This window comes from Rhinopithecus bieti, unplaced genomic scaffold (assembly GCF_001698545.2).
Source record: "Rhinopithecus bieti isolate Rb0 unplaced genomic scaffold, ASM169854v2 scaffold_68516, whole genome shotgun sequence".
In the NCBI taxonomy this organism is placed as follows: Eukaryota; Metazoa; Chordata; class Mammalia; order Primates; family Cercopithecidae; genus Rhinopithecus; species Rhinopithecus bieti.
The window spans coordinates 265,310-279,185 of record NW_016825834.1 but is presented as its reverse complement, the minus strand read 5'-3'; the positions used below and the strand labels follow the sequence as shown (position 1 = coordinate 279,185).

The window sequence follows — 13,876 nt, the reverse complement described above, 5'->3', positions numbered from 1 at the left end:
TCAGATAATATGTGTTTTTGTTTTGTTTTGTTTGAGACAGAGTCTTGCTCTGTTGCCCAGGCTGGAATACAGTGGTGTGAACACGGCTCACTGCAGCTTTACCTCCCTGGCTCAAGCAGTCCTCCTGCCCCACCCTCCTGAGTAGCTGGGACTACATACAGGTGCTTGCTACCATGCCTGGCTGTTTTATTTTTTGTAGCGATGAGATCTCACTCTGTTGCCTGAGCTGGTCTCAAACTCCTCTGCTCAAGTATCTCCTTCCTTGGCCTCCCAAAGTGCTAGGATTATAGGCATGGGAGAATAAACACTGGCTGTTTACTAGTTTTGTTAGATAACTGCTAAACAGTATTTTTTAAAATTTGGGCTTATTGAGTTACTACTGTTTATGCCATAAAAGTCCTTCTGCCATACTGTTTTGCAAAGTGGTCATACCAATTTTTTTAACCCTACCAGCGATGTATGAGTTCACAGTTGCTTTGCAATTTCTCCAGCCATTGATATTGTCTAATTTAATGACATAGCATTTTTTAATGTAATTAAAACCTTTTAATGTGTTTGTTGCCTATAAAGACATCCTTTCTTGGGTGTGTTTAAGACTCTTGCTAGTTGGGTTTTCTGCCTTACTGTTACTGATATTTATGAATTTTAAAGATATTTTCTGGATATAAGATTTTTGTTGGACATACATATTCATTGTAAATACATTTTTCCTGACTTCTGTTTTTTCAGACTCTTTATGTTGGACATTTAGAACTTTCCATTTAAGGGATCTTACCTACCTCAACTAATGAAGATATATTTCTGTGTTTTCTTCTAGAAGCTTTTTTTTTTTTTTTTTTTTGAGACAGAATCTCTCTCTGTTGCCCAGACTGGAGTGCAGTGGCACAATCTCAGCTCACTGTAACCTCTGCCTCCCGGGTTTAAGAAATTAGTAACTGGAATTACAGGCATGCACCACCACACCCTGCTAATTTTGTATTTTTAGTAAAGACAGGGTTTCGCCATGTTGGCCAGGCTGGTCTTGAACTCCTGACCTCAGGTGATCCACCTGTCTCAGCTTCCTAAAGTTCTAGGATTACAGGTGTTCTAGAAGCTTTTTCATTTTAACCTACATATTTAGATCTGTAGTGTTTTTAGATTTTTTTGATTGTGAAGAAAGGTCACTGTAGTTCCACTAATTATTTTTTTCTACATTATCTTTTCTCTCTTTTTCATTGAGGTGGTTTCTGTTGCTACGTCTGTCTTCTACTGATTTTTTTTTTCTTCTGAAGTGTCATAAAATCTGCTTTACTCTTCTCTGGGAAAGGTTTCATTTTTAAAAAATTAAAATTAAAATTTTATTTTATTAGTTTTTTCAGATAGTCTTGCTGTGTTGCCCATATTGAGTACAGTGGCACGATCTTGGCTCACTGCAATCTCCACCTCCCAGGTTCAAGCAGTTCTCCTGCCTCAGCCTCCCAAGTAGCTGAGATTACAGGTGTCTGCCACCATGCCTGGCTAACTTTTGTATTTTTAGTAGAGATGGAGGTTTCACCATGTTGGCCAGACTGTTCTCGAACTCCTCACCTCAAGTGATCTGCCTGCCATGGCCTCCCAAAGTGCTGGGATTATAGGCGTGAGCTACCATACCCGGCTGGTTTCATGTTAAATTCTGTATTTTCTTTTTTCCTTTTCTTTTCTTTTTTTTTTCTTTTTCTGTTTTTTGAGATGGAGTCTCACTCTGTTGCCAGGCTGGAGTGCAGTAGCGTGATCTCAGCTCACTGCAACCTCTGCCCCCCGGGTTCAAGCAATTCTCCTGCCTCAGCCTCCCAAGTAGCTGGGACTACAGGCGTGTGCCACCAAGCCCAGCTAATTTTTGTATTTTTAGTAGAGATGGAGTTTCACCAGGTTGGCCAGGATGGTCTCGATCTCTTGACCTTGTGATCCACCTGCCTCAGCCTCCCAAAGTGAGCCACCGCGCCCAGCCTTCATCTTTTTTTTTTTTTTTTTTTCTTCCCCCTCAGACAGAGTTTTACTGTGTTGCCCAGGCTGGAGTGTAGTGGTACAATCTTGACTCACTGAAATCTCCACCTCCCAGGTTCAAGCAATTTTTCTGCCTCAGCCTCCCAGGTAACTGGGGTTATAGGTGTGCACCACCATGCCTGGCTAATTTTTTTTTTTTTTTTTTTTTTGTATTTTTAGTAGAGATGGGGTTTTGCCATGTTGGCCAGGCTGGTCTCGAACTCCTGGTCTCAAGTGATCTGCCCGTCTTGGCCTTCTAAAGTGCTGGGATTACAGGCATGAGCCACTGTGCACAGCCTTAATACTGTATTTTCATCTTTATAAATTCTATTTGTTTTTTAAAATATATTTTCTCTTCATTTGTTTATCCATTGCTTACATTTTGAACACATTTATAATAGTTGTTTTAACTTCTTTATCATAATTCCATCACGTTTTAATTTCTCCTGATTATGGATCATGTTTTCCTGCTCTTAGCTGTCTAGATATTTTTTATTGGATGTTATACATTATAGGTTTTATATTATTTTACTAAATTTAACTGTCTTTGAAGAGTGGTGTTGGACTTTGTTGTGGTGCACAGTGAAGATGCTTGTCTGTCAACCTGATTTTTTTGAGGGTTTTTTAGGGTGGGTCTAGAGTAATACTACTCTAGGGCTAGTGTTTGTCTACTCTTAAGGAATGACATTTTTGCAGTATTTGCTGAATTCTACAGCTGTTCGTTAACACTCCATTCTGGCAAGTTGGAACTCTCACTACCTTGTGGGCCATAAGAATTGTTAAACTTAATGCATCCTGATCATTCTTTGTCTGGCCTTGTTATGTTTTACCCTTCATGTGCAAAACTTAGTGTACTCAACAGTTTTCAACAACAGACACATGGGGACCTTCTATGGATTTTTGGATCCCTTTCTCAGGGTAGTTCCATCTCTCGCAGAGTACCTCAGCCTCATTGAACATCAGTCTTTGTTTCTTAACTCTGTGGACTCCTGTAGTTTGCTTAGGATCCTTCTTCCTGTGCTGTGATATAGAAAGTGCCTCCAGGTATAAAGTGATGGCATTTCTAGAGCTCATCATGTTTGTTTCCCTTTCTCTTGGTTCACAGTCTTCCGCCACCGGTTAGCACCACCTGTTGAACCTGTTATTTCATGTATTTTGTCCCGTTTTGTTTATGATGAAAGAACAAGTTGAGCTTCACTTACTTCATCATGCCAAAAGTGAAAGTCACCTAACTACATTTTTATAAATGTAAAATTTCAGAAAGCTGATGGTTTTATGAACAGTGACACTTAACCCTCTTCTTTATAGGTATATAGTTTTTATAAACAGCAAGAAGTTAATAACATTCCTTTTAATTATGTTAGTCTTTACATCATAGCTTCCTTTAGTGCTTTCTTATTGTAAGAAAAACAAGTTACTTTTAGGTTTTCTGCTAAGTAAATGGGAACACTAAATTTAGCTACTTAGTCTTACTTACTATGTTTCTTTGGCTACATATGGTGAATGACAGCTCTCAAGTAACTGCTTCTGCTTTCTCCTCCTCTTGTCCCTGAAATCACTGTGCCTGCTGAATGCATAGTTGATTGTGGGAGACAAAGAAAAATATTCAACCAGTTAGGAAGCTATTGCTGAGAAACTGGGTCTGATGGGACCTACTACAGGACAGAAGTATAAGGGAAGGAGAAGCACCAAAGATGATTAGGTTTTTTTTGCATAATCATCTGGTTGATTGAGTTGAAGGGGGGGCATCAACTCTGTCTTCAGGATGGTGAAGACTTGGTGTAGAATACATTTTGGGCAAGAAAATCAGTTGTATTTGGATATATCAGGTTTCAGATGCAAAACAACAGCATTGGAAGGCTGAGGCAGGAGGATTGCTTGAGCCTATGATTGAGCTACTGCACTTCAGTCTGGGCCAGAGTGAGATCCTGTCTCAAAGCAACAACAAAGTAGAGATGATGGGTATATAGGTGGTTGTAAAACAACTCTAGTTTGCCTTAGTGTGAACTTAATTAATTGATTTCTTGATACTAAAATGTAAATTTTACATTTTATTTTCTGTTTCTACACATTTTCTGCCATGATTTTGCCATCACTTGCATTAATTTCCTTCCCAGATTTTAAATATATTGCCTCAAAATTATGAGCAAAATTTTAAAATTTACATCAATGTGTTCTGGCACGAATTGTATGTTTTAGATGCACATTTTTTTTTCCGTAACAAATATAATGCTTTAAAAATAAATTTTCATGTGAAAGCATATGTCGATGTCTAAAAGTCAACTAGCACTAAAAGATATATGATGAAACAAATAATGTTCTCTATTTTCTCCCATCCCGTTGGTTTCCCACTCCAGAATCAAGCAACTTCAGTTCATTATTTTGTCTGGTATTTGCCTTCTTGTTGCTTAGTAATACATCACTATTTCTTCTTGATACATAGCTTTTAGATATTTGTTGACCTCTGGTTTTTGAAAATGAGGACTCAGAACTTATTCACACATTTGCCCACTTTCATTTTCCTCATTCCTTGACATAATTATATCATGAGTTTGTTTGTTTTTTTTCTTTTTTCTTTTTGTTTTGAGACAGAATCTGGCCCTGTTGCCCAGGCTGGAGTGTGGTGGCATGATCTTGGCTTACTGCAACCTCCGCCTCCCAGATTCCAGTGATTCTCCTGCCTCAGCCTCCTGAGCAGCTGGGATTACAGGCGCCTGCATGCCATCATGCCTGGCTAATTTTTTTTTTTTTTGTATTTTTAGTAGAGATGGAGTTTCACCATGTTGGCCAGGCTGGTCTCGAACTCTTGACCTTAAGTGATCCGCTCGCCTTGGCCTCCCAAAGTGCTGGGATTACAAGCATGATCTTCTGTGCCCAGCCATATCACAAGTTTTTTATAAACTAGTACAGAGTGTTTGCATTTTTGTAACTATGCATGTATTGTTCAGTATTGAGCCAAATTTATACTAAATCCAAGTCTTAATACAAGCTTTTGTTTTTTGTGGAGTTAATACCTATTATTTAGGCAGTTGCCTGGTTTTCTGTAGACCTGTTGCTCATGTTCTGCAAGTGTGCCTGTATTTCTGTCATGAGCTTATGATTAACATTTTCCATATTAGCAAGCACACTACTTCAATTTTTGCTCTTGCTGGAAACTTATTCCATAGCAGCTTTTGACTTCTGCTGCAGTCTGGAGTGGCTACTCTCTAGTTCTTTTTTCTGTATTAGATTACCTATTTAATTACTAAGTCCTATAGTGCTTTTTTTTTTTTTTTTTTTTTTTGAGATATAGTCTCACACTATCACCCAGGCTGGAATGCAATAGCGTGATCTCAGCTCACTTACAACCTCTGCCTCCCGGGTTCAAATGATTCTCCTGCCTCAGCCTCCCGAGTAGCGAGGATTACAGGCGCCCGCCACCATGCCCAGCTAATTTTTGTATTTTTAATAGAGATGGGGTTTCACCATGTTGACCTGGCTGGTCTCGAACTCCTGACCTTGTGATCTGCCCACGTCGGCCTCTCAAAGTGCTGGGATTACATATGTGAGCCACCACGCCCGGCCCTCCGTAGTGCCTTTTTAAAAATTTATCTTAACTTCTTTTAATGGCTTCTTAAGGAAGAATACGTGGACACAAAAGTTTAGCTTTTTGCAAAGCTTTGAAATGTCATTTTGCTCTTATATAGTCTTGGTATTTTGGTTTGTTTGGTTTTTTTTTTTTTTTCTTTGAGACGGAGTCTTGCTCTGTCGCCCAGGCTGGAGTGCAGTGGCCGGATCTCAGCTCACTGCAAGCTCCGCCTCCCGGGTTTACGCCATTCTCCCGCCTCAGCCTCCCGAGTAGCTGGGATTACAGGCGCCCGCCCCCTCGCCCGGCTTTTTTAGTAGCGACAGGGGTGTTTTCACCGGTTATGCCAGGAAGTGTCTCGATTCTTCTGACGTCTTTGTGAATCCCGTCCGTGCTCGGCGCTCTTTCCAGGAAGGTGGCTGGATTACAGGCTTGAGCCAACGCGCCCGGCCTTTTTTTTTTTTTTTTTGAGACGGAGTCTCACTCTGTTGCCCAGGCTGGAGTGTGGTGGCACGATCTCCGCTCACTGCAACCTCTGCCTCCCGGGTTTAAATGATTCTCCTGCCTCAGTCTCCTGAGTAGCTGGGATTATAGGTAGCGCCACCAGGCCTGGCTAGTTTTTGTATTTTTAGTAGAGACAGGGTTTCACCATGTTGGCCAGCCTGGTCTCGAACTCCTGACCTCGTATGATCTACCCACCTCGGCATCCCAAAGTGCTGGGATTACAGGTATGAGCCACCGTGCCTGGCCTCTTATATAGTCTTCATGTATGAGAGCAAAATGACATTTTGCGAGGTTGGTTCCAGGATCTCCCTTGGGTACCAAAATCCAGGGATGCTCAAGTCCTTGATATACAATGGGATAGTATTTGCATATAACCTATGCACATCCTCTTGTATACTGTAAATTATCTCTAGGTTATTTATAATACCTAATACAATGTAAATACTGTGTAAATAGTTGTTATACTGTATTGCTTAGACATTAATTACAAGAAAAACGTGTACTTTTGTATAGACGCAGTTTTTTTTTTTTTTTTTCCTGAATACTTTCTATCTGTAGTTAGCAGAATCCACAGATGTAGAACCCATGGATATGGGGACTGACTGTACTTGATTGATGACTTGGCTGGGTATAGAATTATAAGTTGAAACTTAATTTTCACTCTGAATTTTGAAGGCTGTATATTTGTCTTCCAGATTTCAACAGTATTTCATTTTTACTTTGGAATAAGAGTGCGCTGCCATTCTGGTTATAGATCTTTTTTTTTTTTTTTTTTTTTTTTGAGGCGGAGTCTCGCTCTGTCGCCCGGACTGGAGTGCAGTGGCCCGATCTCAGCTCACTGCAAGCTCCGCCTCCCGGGTTTGCGCCATTCTCCCGCCTCAGCCTCCCAAGTAGCTGGGACTACAGGCGCCCGCCACCTCGCCCAGCTAGTTTTGTATTTTAGTAGAGACGGGGTTTCACTGCGTTAGCCAGGATGGTCTCGATCTCCTGACCTCGTGATCCGCCCGTCTCGGCCTCCCAAAGTGCTGGGATTACAGGCTTGAGCCACCACGCCCGGCCTGGTTATAGATCTTTTTTATGTGACTTGTTTTTTTTCCCTCTCTGGAAGTTTTTAAGGACCTTTTTTTTTTTTTTTTTTTTTTTCCAGGCTTTGAGATTTCACTGTGATATGTTACAGTCTGGGTATTTTTTCCATGTATTTTGCATGGACATTTTTGGCCCTTTCAGCTTGAAAGCTTCAGTAAAAAGAAAATATTCTTCAGTACAAATAAAATGTTCTTTAGAAAACTAGCTGGGCGTAGTGGCTCATGCCTGTTATCCCAGCCCCTGGGGAGGCCGAGGCGGGAGGATTGCTTGAGTGAGTCCCAAAATCGCTTGAGAATCTTGGAGTTTGAGACTAGCCTAGGCAACATAGTGAGTCCCTGTCTCTACAAAAAATAAAAATATTAGCCAGATGTGGTGGCCTGTAGTCCTAGCTACTTGGAAGGCTGAGATAGAAGTATTCCTTGAGCCCACCTGGATAAGGCCGCTGTGAGCTATGATCACGCCACTGTGCCCTGCCTGGGTGACAGGATGAGTCTCAGTCTTTAAAAAAAAAAAAAAAATTCTATACCATTTATTTTTCTTTTCTCTTTCTGCATTACTCAGTTGTTGGACTTTACTAATCTGTATTCTGTTCCTTTGTCTTTATTTTACTTCCTGTATTTGAACCTATTGTATTTTTTATTGGCATTTCTCTGGGATTTAGAAGCATATGGAAATAACATTGTTTTTTAAAAATAGAATAGAGAAATTTAGTGTTTAATTTAATGTTGTTTGCATTCCTTGCTAAACTTAAATTTTTTTTTGTTTGTTTTGACAGAGGTGTTACGAACACAAACAGTATAGAAATGGATTGAAATTCTGTAAACAAATACTTTCTAATCCCAAATTTGCAGAGCATGGAGGTAAGTGCAAGTAGATAAAGCTTTATTACATACCTGTCTGGCTCCTCTTACTGGATTTTATTCTTCCTAGCTGCCTTAACTGTTTTCCAGAGAGAACAGACCCTCTCATCTTTGACTTCTGTGAGAAGGTGAAATTTAATACTGAATTTTGAATTTAATATCAAGAAAATGATAACACATTCTACTTGAGTTCTGACTTATTCTTAGTTTGAATATTAGCTCTGTAGGAAAAGAGAAATAACTTAATAGGATAGAATGCCAAAATTTACTTTAGAACTTTGGTTGAGCTGGATACATTTTATGCTTTATAATAAGCTTATTCAGAAAGTGACCATTTGGTCCTTTGCTCATGAACTATCATATTTTAATTTATGTTTTTCAGTTTTTCAAGACCTAGTTATGTTTAAGACATGATTTGTATATTGTAATGTTCTGAAAGTGTACAGGCTTTTGCTTGTGTGAAGGTAGATTGTTGGATGGTGAGATATTTGTAGAGCAAGGGGAGAGTGTGTGGCTAAACTTGAGAGGAGGCAAAGGAAAAATAAGTTTTCGCAGGTCTCATTTGTACAGTTAAGAAACATGGCTTTTCAGTAACTATTGATAATATACTCTTAGTATTGAAGATAAGGAGGAGAGTAATAATTCTCCATTAGATTCCTTGCTTTTTTTTTTGGCCTGTGTTTATAGTAATTCTCACTTTCTTTCACTGCATTTCACTTTATACTTTCTTTTACTGTAATTGTTTGGAGACGGAAAACAAAGGAGATAAAAGTATCTAAATTAATCTCTCTGCTGGGTGCTGTGGCTCACTGCTATGATCCCAACACTTTGGGAGACTGAGGCAAGAGGATTGCTTGAGGCCAGAAATTCAAGATCAGCCTGGGCAACATAGCGGGACCCTGTCTTTATTATGACAAAACATATATTTAAAAAAAGACAAATAAATATAAATAAATTTCTCTCTTTTCCGTATTAAAATTATTTATTTTGCTGACCAGCTGAGCATTACGTTGTTTGATATCATTTCTAAAGTAGGCCTACTGATAATGTGTCAATATAGAAAAGTATCAGATTTCATTATTTCTGAAATGCAGTTTTCCCTACATTATTTCACTGTTTTTTTCTTCTTCTTTTTTTTTTTTTTTTTTTTGAGATGGACTTTCATTCTGTTGTCCGGGCTGGAGGGCAGTGGTGCAATCTCAGCTCACTGCAACCTCCACCTCCTGGGTTCAAGCAATTCCCCTCCCTCAACCTCTCAAGTCGCTGGGCTTATAGGCTTATAAGCTGGGCTTATGTGCCACCATGCCGGGCTGATTTTTTATTTTTAGTAGAGATGAGATCTCACCATGTTGGCCAGGCTGGTCTCAAACTCCTGACCTCAGGTGATCCACCCACCTCGGCCTCCCAAAGTGCTGGAATTACGATGAGCCACTGCGCCCAGCCTATTTCTCCGTTTCTGAAATGTGATTCTCCAACTCCCTACCCTGCTGCTGTAACATATCTGAAATCAGGTTGCATATAAATTGTCACAATTTCATTGAAAGTTTTGTTGTTTGTTTTTGAGACGGAGTCTCACTCTGTTGCCCAGGCTGGAGTGCAATGGGGCAATTTTGGCTCACTGCAACCTCTGCCTCCTGGGTTCAAGCAATTCTTGTGCCTCAGCCTCCCAACTAGCCGGGATAACAGGTGCCCGCCACCACACTTCGCTAATTTTTGTATTTTTAGTAGAGGTGGGGTTTCACCATGTTGGCCAGGTTGGTCTGGAACTCCTGACCTTAAGTGATCTGTCCACCTTGGCCTCCCAAAGTCTTGAGATTACAAGTGTGAGGCACTGCACGTGGCCGAAAGTATTTTTAAACAGTACATATTGATTCTTCCTCAGGATTATATCTTTAATCCTTATCCTTTATACCTAATGAATTTCTCTCTAAAGTCTAAATTTTAGTCTAAAAGTTAGGCAAATCAATCAAATAAATTTAAAAAGTTAGGCAAATAATATTTTCACTCGCTTTAGGCTTCATAGGATACATATAGAATTAGAATTTATTTTTCCTCTTTTCTGAAAACTTAATATTTCTTTTAACTCTTTTAATCTTTTGGTTGCTGAGAGATTTCTCACATCTTTTTCTTGTATATTTAATAGCAATCTCAATCATTTTAAAATAAATTTAGGAAAATAAAAAATGTAGGAAATTTATGTGTTATTTTTAATCACTGAAGAATGAATTTAACCTGTATATAACCTAGGTTCACAGAAATAGAGTATGTTTTCAAGATAAAGTTTTTATATTTTAATGAAGTAGATATATAAGGTTATCCCATGGAATTCCCCTGAAGAATGAATTACTACTAGATTATCTTTCTAGTCAAATAGCATGTATTTTGTATCTTTTATCTTAAAAAAAAAAAAAAAAGGAGAGTCTCTTTCCGATAATAGAGTCTGGAAATCTGTGTTTACTTGGATTGCCAATTTTTAAAAATGTTTTAAATCTGCAAGAAAGTGGAAAGTATCTTAGTAATCTCCTTGAAATTTTTAGTTCTTAAGGCAATGTAGCATTTGTTTTTGAGATTATGGTTTTGTTGTTATTTTAATATTTAATTTTTTTAAATGTTCCTTTTCTTTTTTGTTTTAAAAAATAGAAACCCTGGCTATGAAAGGATTAACATTGAACTGTTTGGGGAAAAGGAAGAAGCTTATGAATTGGTTCGTAGAGGTTTGAGAAATGACTTGAAGAGTCATGTGTGTATCCTTTTTGAGATATATTTAAGGTTTGAGTGGGGTGTTTTGAGCTAAGGCAGCAATTTGAGAGTCAAAGTTTTAGATCTGTCTTATTGTGCAATTACAGAAGAAATTATTCTTTTTTAAATAAGGTAACAGCAAGCAACTGCCTTCATTCAGGAAACATTTTTATATACCTAACCATGTTTTAACATTCTGTTTTCTCACAGATAAATGGGACTTGCCTTTAAAAATATCTATGAAAGCTTTTCTCACTCTTAAAAAGGGGGCATTGCTAAGGTCTGAAAATTTGTGTGGCACTCCCCTACCCCGTTTGTTGAAAGCTCATCACCAATGTGATAGTGGTAGGTGGTGGGTCTCAAAAAGAAAAAGGATATAAAATAAGGAATATTAGAGTGGCATTATAATACCCTAGTTTAGAGCACAAGCTTTTGGAGTATAGGCTTAGAATATGCCTCACTTAGGTTCAAAACCCATTTCAGCTTCTTTCTGTGTGATCTTAGGGCTCAATTTCTTCATGTGTAAAATGGGGTAATCATACTCACCTCACTGTGTTGGTTTACAGATTTAATGATGAGATATATAACATAGCCACTGATAATGCTAAGTACCATATTGGATAAATATTTTATTAAGGGAGAGTAAGAGCAAATAGAAATATCTGAAGGAGGATAGAGAAAATATTGTGGGTTGCTATTTTTAAGATAGACTTTAGCAAATATTTCTGTACCTATTTTGTGGACTGACACAGTTTTAAGTGCTGAAATATTTAGCAGTTTTTCAGATGTTTACCAGGCCCTTGGCTTAGTACAGACAAAGAAAAGATAACAGATTTTGCTCTCAAAGAACTTACAGTCTGGTGAAGGAAGATACTGATTAGAAACATTTACGGAACATTTGGGAGTATTACATAAAATGTTGTGGTTTATTCAAATAGTTGTCATTAATCCAGTAAAGTGGAAGTATGTGAATTGAGAGTGACTAGAGGACTAGAAAGATAAGTAAAGGCTTAACTGTTAAGACTGTCGTAGATAGATGTCTTCCCATAATTTTTAATGATTGTATAGTGTTCTGCCAATGTCTTTATTATGATTTATTTGAGTTCCTCTTGATGGACATAATTTTCTTTAAATTTTTGGCGGTGTTAAACTCCGTGGGGATAGGATTTTTAGGAGGTGAAGATGAGAGTCAGTTATGTGGCTGTTGTAATATTTAAGAGAAGTAAAGTCCTGAAATACAGGGTATTAGTGATAGAAATGGGAGGGAGTGGAAAGATAGGTAATGGGAGCTAGATTTTAATGGGTAGTGTTTCCTAGTTTATAAAACCACGATCCAAACAGCCGGGAGGATTTGATCCAGTTATACTTTTGTCATTTATATTGCGGAAACCAAGATTATTTTTCAAATAAAATTTGTAATATTTTGACTTGCTTTAAAAACGCGTAATATTAAATATGTGTTTTCATTCATGCCTGCCACCCTAAACATTCTGGAATTTTGTTTGTTTGTTTGTTTTTTTTTTTTTTTTTTTTCAGATGGAGTTTCGATCTTGTCTTCCAGGCTGGAGTGCAATGGCACGATCTCAGCTCACTGCAACCTCCGCCTCCCAGGTTCAAGTGATTCTCCTGCCTCAGCCTCCCAAGTAGCTGGGATTACAGGTGCACACCACCAAGCCTGGCTAATTTTTGTATTTTTAGTAGAGACAGGGTTTCATCATATTGGCCAGGCTGGTGTCTTAAACTCCTGACCTCGAGCCATCCACCCATCTTGGCCTTCCAAAGTGCTGGGATTACAGGTATGAGCCACCATGCCCGGCCAGCATTCTGTATTTTATTGACTGTTGAGGACCTCTGGCCTAAAAGTTGTTAGATTGAAGGTTGTTGTTTGTTTGTTTGTTTTTGAGACGGAGTTTCACTCTGTCACCCAGTCTGAGTGCAGTGGTGTGATCTCAGCTCACTGCAACCTCCACCTCCCGGGTTCAGGTAATACTCCTGCTCAGCCTCCCCAGTAGCTGGGAATACAGGTGCATGTGACCATGCCTGGGTGTTTTTTGTATTTTTAGTATAGACGAGATTTTGCAATGTTGACCAGGCTGGTCTTGAACTTGTGACTTGAAGTGATCTGCCTACCACTGCCTCCCAAAGTGCTTGGATTACAGATGTGAGCCACCGCACCTGGCCAGATTGAAGTTTGAGCTTGATCTCAGAAAGAAACGTTATAAATTTCTGGAAAGGAAAGACTTCCTTTTTTCTTTTGAGTGTGTTTTAGAAAGATTATTTTGGGCCAGCCACAGTGACTCATGCCTGTAATCCCAGCACTTTGGGAGGCTGAGGCAGGGGGATCAATTGAGGGTAGGAGTTCAAGACTAGCCTGGGCATCATAGTGAGACCTCGTCTCTATAGAAAATAAAAAATTAACTGCATATAGTGGTGGCATGTGCCTATGGTCCTAGCTGCTCTGAAGGCTGGGGTAGAAGGATTGTTTGAGCCCAGGAGTTTGAGGCTACAGTGAGCTATGAGCATGCCACTGCACTCCAGCCTAGGTGATAGAGCGAGACCTTGTCTCTATTAAAAAACACAATAATTGGGAAGCCGGTGGATCACGAGATCAGGAGATTGAGACCATCTGGCCAACACGGTGAAAACCTGTCTCTGCTAAAAATACAAAAATTAGCTGGGCATGGTGCGTGCTTGTAATCCCAGCTACTTGGGAGGCTGAGGCAGGAGAATTGCTTGAACCTGGGAGGTAGAGGTTGCAGTGAGCTGAGATCATGCCACTGCACTCCAGCCTGGTGACAGAACGAGACTCCATCTCAAAAACAAACAAAAAACAACAACAAAAAAACTCACAACAAAACCCAGTTACTTTGGTAGGAGAATAAAAGAAGAGAGACTGAAGATAGGTGGATTGGGTAGCTGGTACAGTAATCAAGACCTAAAGTGAAAAAGGGCTGTATTTGGGAAGTGGAATATTTTCCTTCTTTATAGCAGTTTTTACAGCTTACTTTAATTTTGCTTATTTATCTGTCCTTTACTAGACTTTAAGATCTTTGAGGCCGGGCGCGGTGGCTCAAGCCTGTAATCCCAGCACTTTGGGAGGCCGAGACGGGCGGATCACGAG

The 13,876-nt window shown here is 39.3% G+C and overlaps 1 protein-coding gene across 1 annotated transcript in view; it reads left to right on the top strand.

The window, feature by feature from the left end:
* The window catches only part of NAA15 (N-alpha-acetyltransferase 15, NatA auxiliary subunit), a 92,331-nt gene that overhangs the window by 27,326 nt on the left and 51,129 nt on the right, over positions 1-13,876 (top strand). Inside the window, 3 exon segments of the mRNA XM_017863172.1 lie at positions 7,932-8,016; positions 10,657-10,695; positions 10,698-10,760. Of these exon segments, the coding sequence (XP_017718661.1) occupies positions 7,932-8,016; positions 10,657-10,695; positions 10,698-10,760 (187 nt within the window).